This window comes from Frieseomelitta varia, unplaced genomic scaffold (assembly GCF_011392965.1).
Source record: "Frieseomelitta varia isolate USP_RPSP 00005682 unplaced genomic scaffold, Fvar_1.2 scaffold_343, whole genome shotgun sequence".
NCBI classification, from domain to species: Eukaryota; Metazoa; Arthropoda; class Insecta; order Hymenoptera; family Apidae; genus Frieseomelitta; species Frieseomelitta varia.
In genome coordinates, this window is record NW_025110083.1 from 152,589 (window position 1) to 176,478 (window position 23,890).

Below are 23,890 nucleotides of genomic sequence, written 5' to 3' on the forward strand. Positions count from 1 at the left end.
GGCAAAAAAAAGGAAGAAAAAAAAGAAGAAGAAAGAAAGAAAGAAAAAAGAAATCGAACAGCAGGCTCGAGGGTCTCTCGGACAACAGAGACGTTCGAAATCGAACGTGCCGTTTCCTCCTCACAATTTGCATACCTTTTTCCTTCGTGCGCTGGGAAATGACCCTGCGAAACGAGGGTAAGGGCCCTTTTCTGCGACGTCTAATGGCCTAACGTCGCGTACCGACGCATCTGCTCCAAACGGCGTCGTACCACGACCGTGGTTACGTAATTTCGCAAACCACGAATGGCACCTTCTCACCCCTGACTAGCTAGCGAAAGAAGCAACGCGAGAATTGGCCCCTGGAATTCCTTCGAATTCCGTAACGGTCCTACGGGTGCAGCTGGACTCTCTCGTAACAAAAATTAATCCTGTTCCTTTTCTTTTAGGGAGGGTTCTTTAGGAAAAGAGTGCAATATACAAGATGCAAAATTGTACTGAATGTGACTTTAACACAATATTTATTAAATTACATTTAATTAATTAATAATATTTATTTTAATTTATTGAACATCAAGTATCATACAGACAGAAAGAGAGAACACTTAGAAGAGGGAAAATTTAGAAGAGTTAACAAGTTAATTCAGAAAAGTTGAAGAATTTAGAAAAATCTAGAAAATTTGTAAATTTCCAGCAAAATGTTAATTATCAAAAGTCTTATTTCGAGACGAATACACAGTGACATAACATTCCCAATTTGCATCACACATGGACACGGAGTGGTCCACACAATTGTTCATATCGGAGAAATTAGACAAAAAAAAGGGGGAACTAACATTAAACATTAGAAAGATTTTTACAAGTGTAATGATAAATGTGCATTTAACGATTAATAGAAACTGAAACGAATGAATTCCGTTTAAATTCGAAAATAATTTAATTGAAACTGAACTTGACTGAAATAATAATTTGAAACGATTTGAACTTCGAACTTTCAATTTAAATTAAATTACCATAAGGGAGTTAGAAATACCAGAAATGTAAACCATGAAATTGTATAAGGAATCGAAACGATATAATTTTATCCTGAATTACTATGACTCTAATTACTCTTGATATTTCTAATCACTATGAAGCATAAAAAAACCACATTATGAAATCTCAAAAATGAGAAATTTCAAAAAATTCCCAAGTAGAAAACTACACGTATCTACAAATATCTGATTATGTGAACTTACCAAAATGATATTTATTTACAATTAATTCCCAGAGCAATCGACAAAATCTCCACATAACCTGTTAGGTGAACGATAGTTGCTTACCCGTTTCGCTGATGATCGTTCTCTCGTCGTGCCTTTTATAGAGTTATTTTTTATGAATGAAGCCAAGATGTAGAATAAATACTTATATTTCACTATTATACAAATATTGATTGTAAATGTGGATGTGTTACGAGTCGGGAGAGGGCACGTCTAGCTCTCCTCGTGACTGAGGCGGAATGACTGTTTCTGACTGACTGAATGTGACTCTACGACTTTCTAGAATAGTCTACGATTTTATGGCCACAGCCAAGCATTATACCTTTTCCTAGACTGGGCTTCTTCTATCTGCCCTACCGAGCCTTTCTACAACCTGTCTCTCCCTCCAACGCCAGAAAAAGTGTCCTTAGATGAGAGTATGGCAGAACATCTGAACAATTCTCGGCAGGATCGAGGCTTCTTAGGAACTGACTTGGCTGACCGCCTCGGAGGGTTCTGTTCTGCGCCAGAACATATCCAGAACCTACGTATTTTCAATAATCACGAAGGGAGATAATCGCCAATGACGTTAAAAACAAAATCCCTCTTTCCGCTAACGTGCAACAGAATTACAGGGCATCGTTGCGGTGAAACAATTTCCTCCGCGGTTGTTTGGCCGAAACGTGACAAAACGAGAGAAAGAGAGAGGTGTCAAAGGGAGAAAGCAGGGACAATACTTGTGGCTGGGCGTGTTAATAACGAGCCAGCCATTCCAAGCGGGCATCGGTGTCACGTCGCTTTGTTCCCGCGAGTATTATTCGGTCGCACGCGCGTATCTGGAATAATCAGTGGCGTTTTAACCGAAATAGCAACGCGCATTGTCCCGCGGGGTCTAGACAACGTCGCCCGGAACACGTCGTGGAACAAAGAGGCCGGTGTCCGCGGCGAGCGACGAGGGAAGAAAAGATCGTCGGAGAAGTTTTCGCTAGTTTTCCCACCGAACTAAACGCAGTCGGAGGAAAGTTCCTTTTCTAAAATCTTGTCTCTCGGATCGCTTTCAATTCCGCTCGTTTTATTTTTCTTTTCCTTCTTCTTCTTCTTCTTCTTCTTCTTCTTTTTCTTTCAGCGACCTTCTTGGACTAGTTCGGATTCCAGGGGAAAACTTTTTTATTAATCGAATAGTCCCCTTCGTGTCTACCCCTTGGGCTGCGATCTAGTCAACCGAGATGTGATTTCAATCGGTTCTACGAACCTTGCTCAACATACACACTCTCTCTCTGTCTCTCTGTGTGTAGCGATGTCATTCATTTTCAAAATTTATTTTTCACGTGACTGTAATAACATATTTTTGGTGGAAATTCTATTCTACATTATCGACTGATCTTCACGCGACATTTCGCTTCGCAGATCACTGTTCAATTCAAGGTTCAAAGACGAATTCCTCAGGGGTTCATTAAATTTGAAAAGAAAAAAAAAAAAACATCCGTATTGAAACGAAACTATTTTATTTTTAACTAAATCATTTCGAGAAGTACGAAATATTATTTTTTTTTTTGAAAGAACAGTCTTTATTTATTCTTCCAATTGTACGTGTAAACATACTCCAGTTATGCAATACTATTCATCATACACATCGTACAACTTCGCTAGTAGTAACAGTACAAAGATGGACGAGTACGAAATATTATTTTTCTTGAAAGAACAAAAAGTGCTTTCTAAAAAGCTAGTAGTAACAGTACAAAGATGGAGAAGTACGAAATATTATTTTTTTTGAAAGAACAGTCTATTCTTCCAATTGTACGTGTAAACGTACTCCAGTTATGCAATACACTATTCATTATACATCGTACAACTTCGCTAGTAGTAACAGTACAAAGACTTTATGGACTTTAGCGAGTCGTCGATCCACAGATTGTTTTTAAACGATACCATCCGGCGAAAATACATTTCTCGACTGAAATCAGCACAAATTTCATTTCAAATGCAAAACGATATCATCCGTCGAAAGTACTCGCGTGCACGTTGCAAGTTTTTACGACATCGATCATTCGCGAGACACGAATCAAAACAAGCTCCGTTAGAATTTAAACAAACGCTCGCCAAACTCGCGAAGGAAGAAGCAGGAAAAGAGAAAACAGACTTCAATCTCTTCCGCCTTGCACACGTTTGTACGTGGTAAAAAGCTTTTCCAGGACAATGACGCGGGAAAACAAGGCGAAATGAGGATTTCCAGAAAGGAGAGAGAGAAAGAGAGAGAGAGATATGAAAGCATCGATATCAGAAGGCTCGCCCCGGTTTCGTTCGAGGGGGACACAAAGCGAGAGATGGGCTCTGGGACGCATTATGACCGATGAAATACCGTATTAGGGATCCTGGGTTGCCCCCCATCTCTTCACATAACAGGCTTCATCCTAGAAACAGACGCACCTGCCACTGGGACTTTCTTCTTCAACCCCCGCAAAGAACACTGGCCTTCAATGGGATTGTTTCACCCCGCGTATATCCTCTCCTATTTTCCTTCCATCACTCCCTCTCTCTCTCTCTTTCTTTTCTCTCTCAAACGAGCGCGCCCTTCTTGGTTACGAATTTCATCTCTCCGGAGAATAGACAAAGCGCATCCGATACCGTGCTTATTGGATTCAAACGTCGAAGACGCGTCCCCTCCCTTTCTAACTACTTGCGCGGACCATAACGAGTGACCCGAACCGTACACAATAATTCATTGCTTTTTTTCTTCAACTGAAAACTCACGTCAGTATGACATCAGTGGATAAAAATTAAGTAATGAACATATGGATAAAAGAGCACACGTACCGTTTCATCAATTTCCACAAAAATTGTGTCTTCATTATATTAATTTTAAATTCATGTTTTATTATTAATATAATTATAAATTACATGTAAATAAATTTGAATTTAAGAATTTAAATAAAAAATTTGTATTAAAATGAAATTAATATTAATAAATTTATTTGAAAGATTTGATCCATGAATTTATTTTATTTATCATCTTCAGTTTAATTGAATTTTTGTTATTATATCACTAATTATTTCTTTCTAATAATTATTGATTAATTCCTGCACGATTTAATATGTTATCACTTAACAAATAGTCAGTATTTAATGTTTTCTTATAGAAATATCGTAGTCTCGATTATATCGTACAAGTCAAAACGGAAAAATCCATCGATAGAACATATCAACTTTCATTAACACGTTGCACGTATGTGCGTACACACATATCATCGATCCCACTGTATTCGAAAAACAAATACAATCAAATTCAAAATTTTTCTACCGTAAAAATGTTTACACATAAAAATAAATTACGTGACAATAAATTATACACTAATATTGAATTTAAAAAAAAAAATATTTCCAATTTAAAACTCTGTCTTCAATTTTATCAAAGTAAAGAATACTTTCAATGTGTGATAGAATTTATAATATTAATCTCAACCAAGCAACAATATTATACACGGCACAATTACTGAATTACAAATAAAAGAACGACTTCAAGTCTGATTCGTTGCAAACGTAAATCATGCATATCATGCATCATAATGTTAAAAATAATTTCAGTTTCTTCGTCATATAATTACCAACAGACAAAGAGAAAAAAAATTTCAAATTTTTTTGATCGCCAGTGTCACATCACAAACACATACGCGAAAAACGAAAATACTAGAGGATCAATATTTCTCAAAAAAAAGATAATAATAATAATAATAATAATAATAATAGTAAAAACTCATAGAAAAATCAAAATTCTCAGTCACTCACCTATGACACGAAAACAAAAAAACTCACCGCAAAAAAATAGTCGCTCGCGTCGAATCGTAACTTTTTATCGACGATCATGGGATACGTGACGAACAACTCAAACAAGTTTCGTCCTTTCCGAAACGCTTCAACTGCCAAGCACAGATTCGATTCGACTGTTTCCAAGGCGAGTTACCGCGACTAAATACTCCGCTCCGGCGTTCCCTAGCTTACGTAAACTATCATTTTTCCTCGTATTGCCCGACCACCAATCTAGCTCCAACATTCGCTTGATTAATAGCAACACATGAGGTGACGCTTATTAAGAGGAACCTGCGTGGGCCTACGTTCGGTCGAATGTCGCGCAGAATCAACCGCGGATCCTACCGGTAAACTCTTTCGTGCGAGCTTCGTAACAGTTTCCAGACGCCTTGCAACAGTTTTTTTCTTACTCTCGCGACCAATCGCGTGACTTTGTTCATAAAAGCCGATATCGGTGAAGTGACGTGTACAGGTACAACGCACATCGACTGAAACCAGTCTCGAAAGAACTCCGCGTAACTTCATGCAAATCCACACAGGCGAGAACATAACGACTTCGTAAATTATATCCTGAGGAATGCAAGGCGAAAATTGACGAGGGAGTGACTCAATGTAAAAAGATCAATTGGAAGCTCGAAGCAGAATTTGACGCACAGTTTTTAATAAAGCGAGAATTTGAAGGTTTGTTCAATATGCGGCTGAGTTGAGGGATTTGACAAGAAACGAATGTGCTCTGTGTGAGGTAATTCAAATAATATTTAAACGGAAATATAAAATATAAATGTTAAGTATAAAATTATGTAATAAATATAAATTCAAAAATAATATAATTATATAATAAATTATATAATAATAAAATATAAATATAAAATATAAAATTACGTAATAAATAATATAAATTCAAAAATAATATAATTATATAATAAATTATATAATAATAAAATATAAATATAAAACATAAAATTACGTAATGATATAAATTATTTATATAATAAATAATGAATATAATAAATTACTATAATTATAATAATAATAAAATGTGAGTATAAAATATAAAATATTTAAACGGAAATATCTTAGAAATAAATGATTGAAATAGAGGCTAACTGGCGGCCTGCGAGAGCCCTTACTATCCCCTCCACTGCATATCCCTTCCACTCTCTCAATCTGTTGATTTCTCTACTAGGCAAGTGAAAGGATCGATGAAGTGGAAGGGCAAAAGAATATTCAAACATAGCTTAATTACCGAAAAGAGATCTTGCAAGCAAATAATAAATTTCATATTTTTTTTAAATTAGATTTGTTTCTCTCAAAATGGTGCAACTTTGCCCTCGGGAATTCATCTGCGCAGCAAAAAAATAGCGGAGATACTTGGATATCCTGACAATCACACAGAGGACAGATTTCCTGTGTCGAGAAAAACGCACGAGTTTGTAGAATTTAATCTCGCGGAAAAGAAAGGGGGTAACAAAGGCGCAGCGTACGATCAAAGAAACAATTTGTTCGGCGAAAAGAGAGAGATTTCAAGGGTCAGTGGGAATAGGGTGAATCACGGAGGGAGAAAGGAAAATCCCTCTCCTCTTCGAATAGGATCACGGTGGTGAAGGAGAAACACGTACACGAAAAAGTACCATGTCCGGTCGAGTATCCTCGAAAAGCTCTCGTTTCTATCATATTTATGAGATACTACTGCCTCGGAGCAGCCAACTGGCTGCGACACCGAGCGTCTTCGAACCACGGGGTTAATAAATCAGCGTGGCCAAAAAAAAAAACACGTCCGCGCTAAAATCCTCGGCGTGTATTCGCTCGCGCAACAAGACTCGTGACTTGCACGAGTGGGAAATTGGCTGAAAAGCTCACGTCGCACGCTCATCGAATGAGAGAAAAATCCAAAGCCCCCCCCCCTCTCCTCCCCTTTGAATCGTGTGAATTCAACGAAGGGAAAAATAGGAGAGAGCCTTGGTCCCCGCCTTTCACCACTTTCGCTTCCTCCCTTTTACAGATTGAGGAAATCAACACCCTTCGAGAGACTCATTAAAATTTTCTTCTCACGACTTTTCTCCGATTACGACGGGGAATTTTGCGGATTCTCGCGCTTTTTTCTTTACATTTTACCGGACGTGCACTGCAATTTAACGTAACCAGGGAAACACTTAGGAACACTCGATCGTGCGTTTTTTCAATAAACAATTTTTTTTCATTCAAATAATTCTTTTTATTAACTTTTTAAAAACGTTGCAGATGGACAACTCGTAACGTGACAGAGATTTTGTTAATGTTTGGTTGAAGCATGTTTCTCTTTTTTTATAGTACATTGAAGGGGAAAGAAATGATTGTTCTAACCACGATGATAAACTAAAAATAAAGTAAATTTGTAAATTTAGTATATAGTTACACAAATCGAATAGATTAATTATGGAGAGTATCGATATCTTTAATATCGATATACTCTTCATAACATTTCCTACATTATTATATATTATAATATATCTTCTTTCTCGTTTTATTTATCCTGTTTTTTGTCTCGCTACTTTTTCTAAATACACACATGGAAAAAATAAATAAATACGCCTGATGTCCGTAGAAAATTGCACTTTGAAACTCTTTGTGACATTTCTTACGACATTGTAACATATTGTAATACATTTTTTTTTCTTTTTCGTCTTATTTTTTATCTCACTTTGTAAACACATGTAAAAAATAAATAAAGAAGTCCATAGAAAATTGTACCATTTCCCATGGCATTATTGTACATTGTACAATAAATCTTCCTTTTCGTCTTGTTTATCCTGCCTTTTGTCTCGTTATTCTTCGTAAATTTGAAGAATAAATGACCAACGTCCGACATCCATAGAAAATCGCGCCCTGAATCCTCGTTCCCAAACTCGTGTTGATAGTTCGCGCCACGTTGGCAACTATCGAGGCCGATCGTTGCAGCGAGAAAGAAATTTGGCCACGGAAACAGCGACGAAACACGACAAGCCCGAACGATCGTCCGCCCGCCTTTTCTTTTGTCCGGCAACAATACGAGGAAATAGAGCAAGCCCTGGTATTACCTCTTTTCGATGGCAGGAGGAGGTCGATCAATGGGAAAGATACGTACGAAATATAACGATTAACGAGGACAGCACCCAAAGCTGCCTGTTCGCAGAAAAAAGGGCATGGCTGAGGGATCGATTGAAAATCAAATCCTCTATTGTCGGCCTGGGATCTGCGGAAATTCTAACAGCCAGCTTTGGAAACGTTTCGAATTGCCGTGAGACGGCGGTGACAAAGACGCCGGAGGATGAAATCGAACGTATGGAATATATCTTTGATCGTCTCCGATGTCTGGGTCTTGGTCATCGTGTTCTGAATCTGCTGCAATCTCCCCCGATTGTCGGACGCATCTGCGGAAATTCAGCCGGGGATTGGAACTACTTGGATTCGTCAGGGACATACGAAATAGCATCTTTCAGTCAGTGTCTGGCCACTGGTTCTCCGATTCTACTGGACTCTCCATTACCTTACACGTTTTTTGTCTACGACGGTGGTTTGAACTTTTTCACGAAATTTTCAGGATGAAACAAAGCACTCCACTGTAAGAAATAGGAACGGAGGATTTGTTTTGTTTTTCTTCCATCGTAAATAATAATCAGGTGTCTTGTAATTCTATTGTGATTTGAGATTGTTTGCAGTTGTTAAGGCATACGAAATACCACCTGTAGTTGATGTCTGAGCATTACGTTCCGATTCTACTACTGTAGGGGAGGATTGCAGACGCTTGTGAAATAATAAATTAAATAACAAATACTATCTGGTCTTTCCTTATCGATAATAAAAGAGAAAAATCAACAAAAACTATTAGACAAATTTATAAAAATCAAACTTGAATAAAAATAAAATTTTTACTTCTTGTCTGTACTACTAATAGGCATGAAATCAGTAACAATATTTTTCTGTTTCTTGCAGACAAAATGCAGATAAAATGTACAAAAAAAAAAATTAAAAAAAAACTATCCCCTTTGCAAAAATATAAACTCAAGTTTGTTGTGACTGAATAATGAATTCTGTGGAATATTATTACATTTTGACTGAAAAAGAAAGAATTTCTCTACTACATGATAATAATTCAATAAGAGCTACTATACAAACAAATAACAATAACGTGAAATCAGAAGCTTACAAAGTAACAATAAAAATGATAAAATAAATCTCTACCAAGTCGAACTTTTTGTTACTATAAGAGTCAAAAAATCAGATTTATAAAAATACTAAAAATTCGATTTACAGATCAGTCATAATTTTCCTTGTAATTAAAAAAAAAAAAAAGGAAAGACAGAGTACGCTCGTGACGGGAATGCCCCGTGACTTCAACAGGAAATATTAAAATTCTAAAGAACGAAAAAAAAAACAGGAAAAAAGACGTTACAAATCACGATATTACTGATCGTTAAAAAAAAAAAAAATTTCTTAGCACTCGTCTGAAGCGAACACGACGCACAGTTTCTGTCTAAGAGAACGGAACAGAATCTTTCAGACTTAAAGTGTGTCTGCTGATCATCACGTGCGAATTCCACTCGAATCTACCCGACAACAACAAACGTTCTACGTTCTAATCGTAAGTTTCTACGCCGTTTCGAACTGCAGCCATGGCTCGCGTTCACCACACGACGAGCGAGTGTATGTGCGTGTGTGTATGTGTGTGTTCGTCTTCTCAGTTACGTAACCCTATATATAAGCCGCGAGCGCGTACGGCAGGTTCGACGAAGAGAAAAGAAAAAAAAATAGAGAGAGAGAGAGAGAGAAAAAGACAAAAAAAGAATAAAAACCTTCCAATGTGACTTTTCGAAACTTGCGTCTCGATGCAACGCGAGGACAGAATTCGCGCGATAGGGAATCACGAGAGGAAAGAGTTATCGGGTTGCGTCTCTGGCTCGCGATTGTTACGCAACACGCTCTGGCTGCGCGCGAATCCGTCTATAGATTCGCAGGCGCGCGCGCGCTGTTCTACTCTCTCTTTCTCTCTCTCTCTCTCTCTCTCTCTCTTCCTTCCTCCCTCTGATTGGCTGGGCTGCTAGTAAACAACTTACATAATACCGTATATTTATCCACCGGCGCGGGTTTACTGCACTATCGACACCGTTCTCTCGTGTCCGCGCGCGGAGCAACGCGAGCGTGGCCGAGCACACGTTCGTTCCGCGACGAAGCACGTGCGCCGCTGTGTCCGTCGTTGTTTCATTAAGCAAACGGGCAGCCAGGGAAGTGTCTTTTCAGGTTTTCGAAACTCTGATCGTTAGGGTCCATTCGAATTCTTTCGTTAGTGACACACTCGTCCCTCCATTTACGCGGCACTTTTTTTTCACTCGAGTACGACGCGACACCAATTTACGCGGCCAGCAAATATCATACATACATTGCAGACATTGGTCCAAATGTTCGACGAGCCTTGAAACTTCAACAAGATTTAAAAAGAAACGTTGCAACGAATATCGGCTATCGAAAATAAGATTTATGAACTTGGCAGCAGATAAAGTCGGAAAACGAATCGTCCAAACATTAACGATGAAAATGAAGTCAAACTTGTTGAAAATATTTCAACTGAGTGACATAGGAAATTTACTTTTGTTTTCTGAAATGTCTTTTTTTTTTTTTTTTTTTTTTTTTTTTTTTTTCTTTTTTTTTAACCTATGTGAAATAAATATCTATTTCTGTAACTTATGCCAGCTTTTATTCCCAATATTTTGTCTTCTTTTGTACTAACTGACTTTACTTATGCGGTTTTCATTCGCGGAAGGATTTCCTTATGCTACTTCCAAGTATACATTAAAATCTACACTGCTGCAGCTTGTCATTTATGACATCACAAACGTGGACAATATAAGAAATAAAACCTTGGATTTTTCCATCCGAAACCTGGATTACTCTTGAGTATCTTTTTTTTTCTTTTCTTTTTCGCTTTGATACTGAAACTACCGACGATCAAAGTGTCAAATTTTCATCAAAGACATTAAAATGGAGAAACTTTACAATGTGATAGAATTTACAAGTTTTTATTTATGTATTTTATGAGAAATCATTTAAATCTCTAACTATAGTTTTATGTCTATTGAATATCTAATATTAATATGAAATCAATATCAATATATTAATATTAAGTAAATTAAATTAGCAAATTAACATAAATATGTAAGGATCGAATGCGAAGACTTTGTAAATTTTTGAAATTTTCTAACGAAAATTTTGTAAATTTCTTCCATAAGTTTATGTAAAAATGACACGCTTCGTTTTTAATAAAGATTTCATTTCAAGAACTGAGAAAATGATTTTTACATCTGCAAACGTCGTCGTCTTTATGCAAGAAAAATTGTTACGATAAACGTTTTCGTAATCACGAATGAATTAAATTACATTAAATCGGCACGAGGAAAAACATCGAAGTGAAGAGTTACATCAGATTATTGACAAGCTAAGGCTCTATCGTTATTTTCAGAAAACATGGACGAACGAAGAAATGTTTTTCAATTTTCTTTCGATGTAGCTTCGCTTTGTGTTTAAAATACTTCTGAATATTCAATGCAACGAAAATTCAGCTTGCAAATCGAGTGTTCAGTAAAACAATCCAACCGAGGACTTTAACGAGCATCTAATTGACGACGGATGTTATTTTAAGGTTATGACTAATCTTTAGAACGCGAATGCCTATGCAAATTGATATCGTAGAATCGAGGTACGCTTTCAACAGATAAGTATCAGCTCGTTATAAAACCACATAACAAGACAACTATTTTATCTAGAAAAAAAAAAAATCTAGAACTGTACGAGAACTGTCATTGCATATAGTTTAGACACGATCGTACACGTTTATTATTCTAGACCTATATACATATTTAAACGACTGTCGCAAAAGATTTAAAACTTAATTTACGTCAGCGCCTAAACGCTCGTAAACATTTCCTTCGAAACGTAAACGTACATTAAAAGGGGAATCGTTTATAAAATTGCATTACATTTATTGGTCATATTTCACGTTGGTCGGATACTTTTCTTTACGTTATCTTCTTCACAGATAAAAAATAAAACCCAATCGCATAGATCTGATATTGAAAACCAATTAGACTTACAGAATTGATACTGAATCATATACATATACGCATACATTTATATACACATGTAAGTTATACTCTTTGCAATTTCTTTCTTTTTTTTTTAACCAGCTACAAATAAATAAACACAATTACAAATACACGCTGTATAATTAAATGAAATAAATATAAAACATGCTTCATGCAATAGAGATTAATATATTAATATAATTATTATAATATATTAATATATTATATCATATTAATTTTTAATTTACACAATTTAATAATTTAATTTTACTATATGTACGTATCGTAATATAATAGTACAGTAAAAATTAAATCAAGTGCAATATATACGATATAATAAAATAAATAGAAAATAATAAAATAAATAGAAAATTAATAGAATAAATATAAAACATACAATAAAGACTATCGATGTACTAATATATTATTATATCATTATAATTTCCAATAGGAATACCATTGCTACTCCGAGCAACACGGTACCACAACAGTTTCGTTTGGAAACGAAGTGAAATTCCAGCCGCGTATATACCCGAGCGAATCTCTCTTCGGAGCTCGATTACTCTTCCTCGTCGAATAGATGGAATACGCGGCTAATGGACGCGCGAACGAGAAGACGTAAATTCTCGTCGCGTTGGAAAGACATCCGGCACAAGTGAGAGGAGAGTTACATACGTTATCGGTATTGTGATGCGAGCTCGCACGCGCTCGAAGAGACAGATAACTGTGGGAATCTGTGGCGCGAAGGAGCACGAGAATAGACGCGGGACGGTGACGATGCCAGACGATGCTAGCGCCTAACCTAGCGCAAGAAAAACCTGATTGCCAACCAGCCACACGGCATCATTCCGTTACATACGCGAACAACGCGCGATCCCATCGTACGAAGCGCGCGAGCTGATCAAAGTGGAAACTGGCGTGCGCCAGTCAGACGCGTATTGAAAGGATAGAGAACGTGTTGTTCAAACACTTGCCACGCGAAAATCTTTCGCATTTGTGTAGTATACGGTATAGAGATCGTTGTTAACACATTAGGGAGACGCGAATTCGCGTCTTTTAGTTTTCAACTGTTGCGGACGAGAGAAGCTCATGTTAAATATGATCTTGTGATTATCACACGTATAAATTGATCCATATATAATCGTAATAGTAAGATCGTTAATGTAATTTAAAAATTGAGAATGTAATTTAAGAAAAATGTAATTTAAGAATGTTAATGTAATTTAAAAATATTTAAAAATATTAACAACACTACAAGATGTAGTTTATACTTGTGGTTTCTGCAAATGCTAAAACACTACTTTGAGAAACTGCACAATGGAAACGAATTTTCGGACGATTTTCAAGTAAATTTTAAACATCTAAGCATTGTCCAATTTCGATAAGTTATTTTCAACAACAATAGGTAATGACATATACGAAATTTTACAAGCGAATCATCCAATTGCAAAATTGTAAAAAGAAAGACACACTTGCTTGTTCACCAAATATTAATTAATAAATCGCTGATTTGAACTGCAAAAATTACAAGATTAGAGGGCTTGCCAATTTGCTGGTACCATTAGTTGGTCAAATATTGTGCAAGAGGAACTTGATGATTGAATTCATTTGTAGTGTATCATTCCAGTTAACCTAGTTACTCTAGGTATCTAATCTAATGTAGGTATGTTGGTATCTCTGGATTATAACGTTGTCAGAAAATCTATCGTAGAATTCTACCATTCGCAATTGAATTCGCGAATAATGTTACAAAATTACAAATAGAAGTATTAATAAAAAAAAAAAAAATAACACAAGTATCAATGAAAAAAGAAAACTTGTACAAGTACGAGAAGGAACAATGGAAATTTCCTCAGTTAGAAATACTGTAGGAAAATAGTAAAATCTTCTCTATCTCTGTTTAAATGTGTCTCGCTCGTTGGAAATTCGTTTTTGCTTTGACGAAGCAGCGCATCGACGAAGTCGAATTGACTCGTCTTCCACGCGAGGCGACGCCGGCGGCTCTCTCCGCTACAAATCGGCCAATTATTCTACGCGAAAGACTCGTTATCCAATTTGGCTAACAAGGAGAACAATTGAACCGTCCACCTCCGATTTTAACGAGCTTCTGGACGTTCTGTGTTATCCATAATCCCTTCCAACGCGTTTGACATGAGAAAGTAACTAGTATGGAATTAAAAAATAGCTCCACGCAATATTTTTATACAAAACGTTACCTGTTTGTAATTGTCACAACATTAATTCTAGATACAAAACACTGAAACGTTACTTACAATTCGTACTTATTAATGTTCAATTCAAAGAATCGAATTACGGCTTCGCAATATTGCTTTTCCTTTTAAATTAAAACTATAATTTGTAGCAATTCGTACATTATAAGACAAAAGGTTAAGTATTACGTTCACAACAAGTGATAAATTGGGAAACTGTCTTTGATTGAATTGTTCGAACAAACTTTTGTGTGTGTTAATCTACGGCGCTGGAAAATAATTTTTTGTCCCGAAATTGCAATATTTCCTCAGTTTTAAATATATTTAAGTATAACCCAGGCAAAGCAAATGTAATATATTTAATATAAAATTATTATTTTATAACGAAAATATAATAAAATTATTATTTTATATTTATAATAATTTTATAATAACTATTATACAATAATTTTATTTATTATATTTATTACTTTATCATATAAATTTATTAAATTTATTACTTGTCAATAATTTCTATCCAGTGATATTATACCGACGAGTTCAAAAGAAAAGGAAAGCGACCAGTTATTGTACACGGTTCGGTCACTCGTTATGGTCCGCGAATCAGTTTCCAGCGTAAAGGGGTGAATGAAAAATATTCGGCCAAGGATTGAAAAAAAAAAAAAAAGAAATACGTCATTAGAGATATGCAGTTAGTGCAGAAGAACACCAAGGTTTTTAGCAACTGGAAAGAGTTACGAAGATTCAGGGGGCGAATGGAACTGGAGGAAACCAACGTAGACGGTCCATCATCACGTAGGGGCGCGCGGCCACGTTTATTGCGTGCAAGTTTACACGAACGTGACGTAATAGATAACGTGACACACGACACGGGACTTGTGTTCTCTGCCCAAATGAATCGCGAGGTGGTAATTTCTGCAGACGGAGCTCGTTCGTCGAGTGACGCAACGTCGCCGAAGGGAATCAGGCGCGATGTGCCTGTAACACCGTCACAAGAAAAAAAAAAAAAAAAAAAAAAATGGTCGTTCGATCGGCCTCGTTGCGATCGTGTCGCGAGACAGCGCGAGCAAAGCATGTATTCAACGATGTAGGATAGATACGTACATACATACGTAACCCTTTTACGGATCAGCAGGCTTCTGGGTTACGCTGAACCATGAACTTTACTCCATAATGATGCGAGATACCATTCTACTTGCCTACATGCATGTAATTATCTGCGAATACACGCTCGACATCCATCGAGCTGTCGTTGTTAACTAGCTCGACGCTTGATAACGTGTCTTTTGCACGAGAAATTGAAAAATTGGATTTTCTTCTTCTTCTTCTTCTTCTTCTGCACTTCGATATTCTTGTGTCATTATTTTCAGTATATCATTATTTTCTGTCTTCGTATCAATATATCGTTATTTATACATTTCTCTGTGTTCATATTCATGCGTCATTGTTCCTATCATTTACATTTTATGCTCATATCATTATCCCCATGTTTTTCTATATTCTATACTTTTATAGTTCTTTGTAATATATTTATGTGTTACATTACTATTTTTATTTCATAGCAGAGGCATCACGAAAACCGTCTGGAGTTCTTGAACATTTTCACATTGAAGAAGCAAAACTTTTTAATTTAATCGAAATCTCAAGCATATACATACATATTGCATAAGAATTTATAAACATTTAGTGCGATCGAATCAGTAAAGAATGGTCAAGAAAAATTTTCAACAAACCGACACGAATCAGACGAACATCCAAAGGATCCACCCAAAAACTTTTCTAAACTTCTTCAAGCATTAAACCAACGACCTAGGATCAATGAAGCAAAAATGTCAACCCCTCAATACCCAAAACAATATCTTTGAACTTTGCACAAACTTCGAAATATCAACAATCCGTTGAAATTATATATCAACCAACTACGATCATCGAGATAAACGAACGAAGGAGAGAAAAACCTCCACGAGCGGAAGAAGAGATTCCACAGCGCATCAATAGGCGGCATTGACGAGGTCGTGGTCGACACTGAAACCAGTTATCGAAGGCAATTACCCGATAAGCGATAGGGTGAGGAGGACAGGGGAGGGAGGGCACACAGAGCCATCGAAAGATATCCGTCGACAAATCGAGATCGCTGTGTACGCTAAATCTAACTCGAAGCGATAACGACGCGGTCTGGCGCGCGATATTGGCTTTATCAGACTCGGTGGCTAAACCATGGCCACATGTTTCCAGAAACTTAACGGGGAGAGGCCGATGATTCTCTCTCATGCGTGCGTGCGTGCGTGCGTGCGTGCGTGCGTGCGTGCGTGCGTGCGTGCGTGCGTGCGTGCGTGCGTGCGTGCGTGCGTCGACGAGACAGGCGCGTGCTGGTTGGCTGGTTGGTGTAAGAATAGAGCTAGTAAATAGCTAGCGACGACTCCGACGATATTACTAACCTAGGCCAACGCGTACGACACACGTTGCGTCGAGCCGACCCTGACGCAAAAGTAGCAGCAACCCGTTGCACACGCGCGCGCCAGCCTAGCCTAGCCTAACCTAGCCTAGCCTAGCCTAGGCTTTTAGCGCTTAGCGGTCGTTGACTGATTATTTTATGCACTCGATGCAAGTGCACCGCGCGCTCGCTGTCTTCTCTTTCTGTCTGTCTGTCTTCTCTTTCTCCTTCCGTGCCTGTCAACTCGGCTCGATTCACTCGCGACGCTTTAAAACGACCATGCACCGACTACGGGAAAGAGAGTCGAGTGGGATACGCGAACGAAGAAGCGAGATCAGGATTTAAATAAAGATCGAAAGAGTGATCACTGATTATGCAATGTGTAATTATTGATAAATGCATCGACTAATCGAGGATAACGATTGGTTTGAAAATGATCATCAATTTTATTGATCAAGTGCTTTGTCATTTCAGTTTCTCTATATAAAATATACTTTTTCTCTGGCGACAAAAATATCAATAACAAAATCATCTGCCTCTGTACAGTTATCGCTGTTTATTACTGTTGCTGTTGCAAGAACGATTCGGCAGTTTGTGAATTTTTTAATAAAAATGACACGTTTAAATCACGAAACATGTACACGTGGCTTAAAGAAAATTACAGAATTCGTAACTTTATTGAACAGCCGAGAGACCAAAGAGAAAAATATAAAATGTAAAAAATATTTTGACACGTACTCGTAACAGACACTGTACAATTTTCAATATACGAGTACACATTACTGATCACGACAAACTACAAAATTAATCACTTGAACGATTTAAAAATTCGCTGATAAATGAAATTATTGAAAACTGAATTAATAAGGATTGAAATTACTGTTGTTGAATGAAGTTATTGAATATTACGACCACGATCGCGAAAAAGAAATGATCACGAAAAAAGTCGCGATTATTTTAACCACTTGCGCTGGCAACCAATTGCGGACCATAACGAGCGACCAAACCGTACACAATAATTTTTTCTTTCTTTCTTTTTCGGTATGACATCACTGAGTAGAAATTATTGAGAAATTATTAATAAATTTATTACTTGTTTTGCCTGGGTTATACTTAAATATATTTGAAACTGAGGAAATATTGCAATTTTTGGACAAAGGAATTCTCGACGTGCGGTGGCACTGGTCATTCCAGCGCAAGAATAATTCGCGGACCATAACGAGTGACCGAACCGTATACAATAATTCGTCGCTTTCTTTTTCTTTTGAACTCGTCGGTATAATATCTGGATAGAAATTATTGAGAAGTAATAAATTTAATAAATTTATATGATAAAGTAATAAATATGATAAATAAAATTATAAAATAATAATTTTATATTACATTTGCTTTGCCTGGGTTATACTAAAATATACTTAAAATTGAGGCCAAAAGAATTCTCGACGTGCGTGGCACGTCATTCCAGCGCAAGAGGTTAAACAGCAATTCTGATTCTCACGGTGAAAAATCGGCCATTTTCTCGAACCGCTGTCCGCTACTTGCACAAGCAAGTCGAATATTTGTCGCTCGATGAGCCAACATTGTCAGCTTCGTTACCTGCCGACGTCTTTATAAAGGCGCACGCGGGTTTTTAGAGCCGTAGAGCAACAATCGACCGGCCGAACACGCGGCTAATGCCGCCATTGTTCCTCTTTTCTCCGCCGTGAAACGCGCGGAACAATGGGATTACGGAACCTCTCTCTCTCTTTCTCTCTCTCTTTTCCGACTGGTAATTCTCTTTTTTCCCCTTCTTTTTTTTTTTTTTATCAAGCGTGAGCATGAATCGGTGACCGACAGCAGAGACAGGCCAGAGAATCGGTATGATGGCTGGTTTTTTAAAGAGCATTGTTGCCGATCGTGGGATAGCTCCTCGAGGGAAATACGGTAGTTGGTAATGGGATTTAATGGGAAGTGTGTATTTGCAAGAGAACTGGGTGACAGGGAGCTCTTTTGTGGGGAACGCGCGGAATTTGAAGAAAAAAAAAAAAAAAAAAACGTTTGTTACCATTAGATAGAATAGAGAGATCGTGTTTTCTAGGAAACTGTCGTGTTTATTGTGTCAGACTGTTTTTTTTTATTTTTTTTTTTTATTTTTAAGTTTGTTCAACCAATTTCATTGATATTCTCGATTTTAATTACCGGAATTCACCAGCGCCTGTATATTATTTACATTATTCTTATTTTGACAGTTGCACATCATCATATCAGATAAGCGATCATTGATGCAAGCTTGTATCATTACGAACAGATACTGAAAAAGAAAAGAAACAATAAAATCTATCCAGAAATTGGTAGATATTAAACGAACACATACTGCTTTAATTTTTATATTTTTATATTTTATTTATTTTAATTTTTATATTTTATATTTTCATTTTATACTTGCCGAAGCGGAAATTTTTCGTAGCGCGACACGACGTTACGACAGACACCAAAAGTTCACACACCGTGCGTTTTTACAAATGAACGAAAATCCAACGCCTAGCAACAATAGTTACTTCAGCAACTCGCTTTTTCGCTGAACATCAAACGCGCTTTATACTTTCCCCATTCTCCGCTGTTACATCAAAGACCACTCGTGTGTCTCGTAACTAACAACGCTTTCGCTATTCCATGCGAGGTCCGAGAATTTTAATTAATAAGAGGAATCTTAATGAATAAAATTATTTGCACACGATGGAACCGGAGAAAAGACGAGAAGACTTTGAAGAGGGAATGATACGGCGGACAAATCCTTAAATAAATTATTATAATAAATATAAATGTATAAATTATAATAAATATAAATATAAATTATAATAAATATAAATATAAATATGAATTATAATAAATAGTTATAATAAATATAAATATAAATATAATAAATAATTATATTTATATTTAAAATATATGCATATATACTTTACAATGTAACTAACTTCATTTTAAACCGCAAATTCATTGTGTAATCTGACACCTGATTGTTCAAGCATTTTATAGAAAAGGTATATAGTATATATAGATATGAATATATGTCCATCTGTTTTAGTGTTTGACCTATTCTATTTGGTTCTATTAAACCAGATATATAAAATTATCTATAATCCATAGAATGAAGTATATAAAATACCTAAAGTATTTAAAATACTAGTAAACTATTTTATTGGTTTCATTAGTCGTGTTTACAGATATTTAAAAAAAAGTATATAAATCAGTGATCCTGTAACGAGTCTCGACGATTATCTTTCTAAAATTTTGAGAGAAGTCTACAATATTCACGTCGATTCAAGACCAAGCAATAATTCATCACATACGTACATCATATGTCCAGTTCTTTCAAATTTCACATGATTATATTGATCTTAAATTTCATAGAGAATCCAGACGGAAGAAATGGTAACGAGTAATTTTAGAAACCGTTGAGACGTCAGTTGCGGATAGAAAGTTTAAAAAAACATACGAAAGTAACCCACGATCTTGCAAAGTGGAATTACGTTTAACGGGAGCGAGCGAGCATAGCGCGGTGAAGAAAAAAAAAGAAAAAAAAAAAAAAAAAAAAACGGAGGGAAAGAAGGAAAGGAAAACACGCTGAACTCGAACTCGGGAGAAATTTATTTTAGAGAAAACGTGATAATAGCGTTGGCGGGGATTTAAAAGTCAGATGCGCGCAATGAAAGTGGAAAGATTTTAAAAGACCTCTGCGGCGATGCAACACGGCAAACTAACCGTGCTGGTTAAACGTGCAGCTTAACCACTTGCGCTGGCAACTGATTGCGGACCATAACGAGTGACCAGACCGTACACGATAATTCGTCGCTTTCTTTCTGAACTTGTCGGTACGATATCACTGAATAGAAATTATTGAGAAGCAATAAGTTTGTTATTTGTTCTGCCTGGGTTATAACACTTAAATATAGTTGTAACTGAGGAAATATTGCAATTTTGGGACAAAAAGTTCTCGACGTGCGTGACGGCGATCATTTGAACGCGGAACGAAAGTAATTGCACGACTGTGAAATATTTGTAAATACATCTACTCTTTTGACACAAAAAAGCTATGAGTATTCGATAATAGGCAAATCTGATGCGAAAATTCATCGACGAACGAACAGTTTTAATCCCTGGGGAACAGAGAAAGTGCATAATTCGTTTTAAGAAGATCAATATATGCTGGTAAAAATAAACGGTAAAATATGAGAATAATAACTTGGAGGAATAATAAAGGAAAGATAATATTTGCAGAACACACTGTAGAAACTTAAACACATTATAAAAGTTTAAAACTATCCGAAAACGATCTGAACGTGATTCTTGTGAAATAAATCTGAAAGGTCAAGATCGAATTAAAGTTCATCATTTTTGTGAAACGGGACGAGGTTGAAATCATCAAGCGTTCGATAACACGGGCATGTTTTCAATCAAACAATAAATTATTCTGATATCATTAATATCGGCAAACACTTACTCGAATGCGTTTCGGCGATTAATACGACGTAGGTACATAAAGCACGTTTCGGATTAATTAACATAAATTGCGTTTGAGAGTCTCAAACGTGCAGTTCGGTTGCACGCGTTTAGGGCAAGCTAATGTTTCAGAAGCATTCATTTGTGTAATCCGGCAATGAATGGAAATTGTGCCCATTCGGCCAACGTGTTCATTTTAATCGCTCGAGCTTAGGCGACGCCGAATCCGTTCTTTGCCATAGGACACGAAGGAGCCATTGCAGAGTTTAGAAAACAAATTAGACGAGAGATAAACCATCGATGAATAAAACTCTGCAGTGTAACGGAGATCTGTCGAACATTTGTCACAGAAGAACTTGATATTTGAGAAAGATATATGGAGCATTTTAAAATTCCATTAATATCGTGTTGCGAGAGACGATTGTTGTAAAATTTGCAACTGTTATAAATAAAATATATAAGTAAAAAATAAATAAATATATAAGTAAATATATAAATAAATATATAAATATATCAATAAATATATAAATATATAAATATATCAATAAATATAAAATATTTATATAAATATAAATAAATATATAAATAAATATATAAATATATAAATAAATATATAAATAAATATATAAATATATAAATAGAAGATATTTATTCCAAACATGTATTATAATAGATATTTCATTTCCCCTATATTGAAGATAATCTTACTGAATGTGTGTAAAGTATGTATCAAATATTTTAGATATATTTCAAAATTCGCCAATCCAATCCCAATTTCGAGATTTCAATACGATTTCGACGCAAGTGGTGCGTCTGAAAGTGTAAAATTTCGTCAATTAATCGAAATCGTTCGGTCGTCGACGAGAAAACGAAAGTACAAGACTCCCCCGTTGAATGACGATTCAAAGAAGCGAGGGTAGAAAACTTCGGGGGTTAATTAACGTTATCAATTAATACTTAAGTCGCCGGTGCGCAACGGCGAGGCTCAATTTTTATAAATCAGCACGCCACGCGGCTCACCCTCGTATCAACCAACCGGCGGGTGGAAAGAGAAGCCGTTTCCGGCGAAACAAGTTCGAACGCCGGCGCGGACTTTAGTTTTCCAAGATAAATGGAAAAATAAGTGTCTCGATCCCGTAGTTCATTGTCCGCGTTTGCCTGAGGAACGGTGGGCGGAAAGAGGGAAGGGGGAGAGAAGCGAAACGAGCCGCGGCGAAACGATAAAAGAGCCCGGTACAAAGTGGCGGAAAGGAATAGGTGCGCCGCCTTACATTATGAATTATTGATGAGAAATTCGACTTGGACGATTTTAGTAAATAATTTATCGCGGACACTGTCATAAAATTACGGCCCGAAGTTTCTCCTCATCCTCGAGGACATACCTCGAGTCGTTCGTCGAGGGGAGAAGTTTCTTTGAAAAGTGGAAGGAATAAACTTGGCAGGAATAAACCGAAGTTTATTGTTTGTCGGATTAACGAGCGGAAGTGTGAAGAGAGAGAGAGAGAGAGCGACAGATTCATTAACAAGCGTGAACATCGCTTCGTTATTGGGAATCGTTCATTCTTTTTGATACGGGGTTGATTATCCGTGTAGTGTCGCTTGGTGAAAGCAAGCGAGATACATAGTATTTGCTTGACACGAGTTCTATAATAAAATATTTCGAATATACTGTGTTTTCAACGTACGAATAAATTAATTTTTGGAGCCCGATTCTCAGCGTACAGGAATGTTAAATTTATAAAATAGCCGAACAAATAAACTCCGAAACTGACGTTACATTCTTTACAACGTGATACTCTATGAATTATTTGAAATATAAAATGAAGTGTGAAAAGGCAAAAATAGTTACGTTGCACGTTCCGTCACGAAAGTATTCGAACCATTACTGAACACACATTGCGTATATTGTATAAAATGTATAATATATTATATGTTTTGATATCTCCTTGGCACTGATATCTGATTATTACGATTATATATTGATTATATATTGATCAAGTTTGTACCATTTATTGTATCAATGAGCTTCAACATTTATTATGTGCATAAGATGTATATACACATCTGAATACGCTACATGTACGGTGAGTACGTATACTCAGATAGATTTTAAATATTTTACCAACATTCAATTATGACAGTTGTGTCTCATATTGCAACGTTAATAAAATTTCAAAATATTTTATGACAGGCGTCTGAATATTTCTACGAACCATATTACTAACGTGAAAATATAATTACTCGAAGCAGAAAACTATCACCAACGAGAGATAATGTAGTTGCATTTAATCGACTAAATTGTTATAAAAGAACGATTATGTCTGCTGTACGCGAACGTTCCGTGAGAGTACACGACCGATCGTGTGTGTACATTCAGTTGTTAACATCAATCGTCCGAGGAAGTTGGTTTTCCAGATCAACGGGAAACTCCCATTATCGCGCAACTCTTAACAAAATTCGCTGCTCAAGCGAGTTTTCTCCCGAGAGAAAGAGAGAGAGAGAGAGTGAGAGCAACTGCGAAAAGACTTTCGGTAACTGCAGTGATTGGCAACGCACGGCGCGTGTAATCGAGCTGCCGATAAAATTAATTCCTGTTTCAATAGCCCTTTAATACGCGATATCAACGCTCACGACCACGACACAAGCTGC

The 23,890-nt window shown here is 36.5% G+C and overlaps 1 protein-coding gene across 4 annotated transcripts in view; it reads right to left on the reverse strand.

The window, feature by feature from the left end:
- The window catches only part of LOC122530460 (headcase protein), a 136,486-nt gene extending 131,287 nt beyond the window's left edge, over nucleotides 1-5,199 (reverse strand). The window contains exon 1 of one of the 4 annotated variants that reach the window (XM_043657440.1): nucleotides 5,028-5,199. In XM_043657440.1, coding sequence (XP_043513375.1) covers nucleotides 5,028-5,078 — 51 coding nt within the window. In that variant the 5' untranslated portion in view covers nucleotides 5,079-5,199. The remainder of the gene's footprint in view (nucleotides 1-5,027) is intronic. The other 3 variants (XM_043657437.1, XM_043657438.1, XM_043657432.1) reach the window with 3 other exon arrangements.
- Between the last annotated feature and the right edge of the window lie 18,691 nt (nucleotides 5,200-23,890).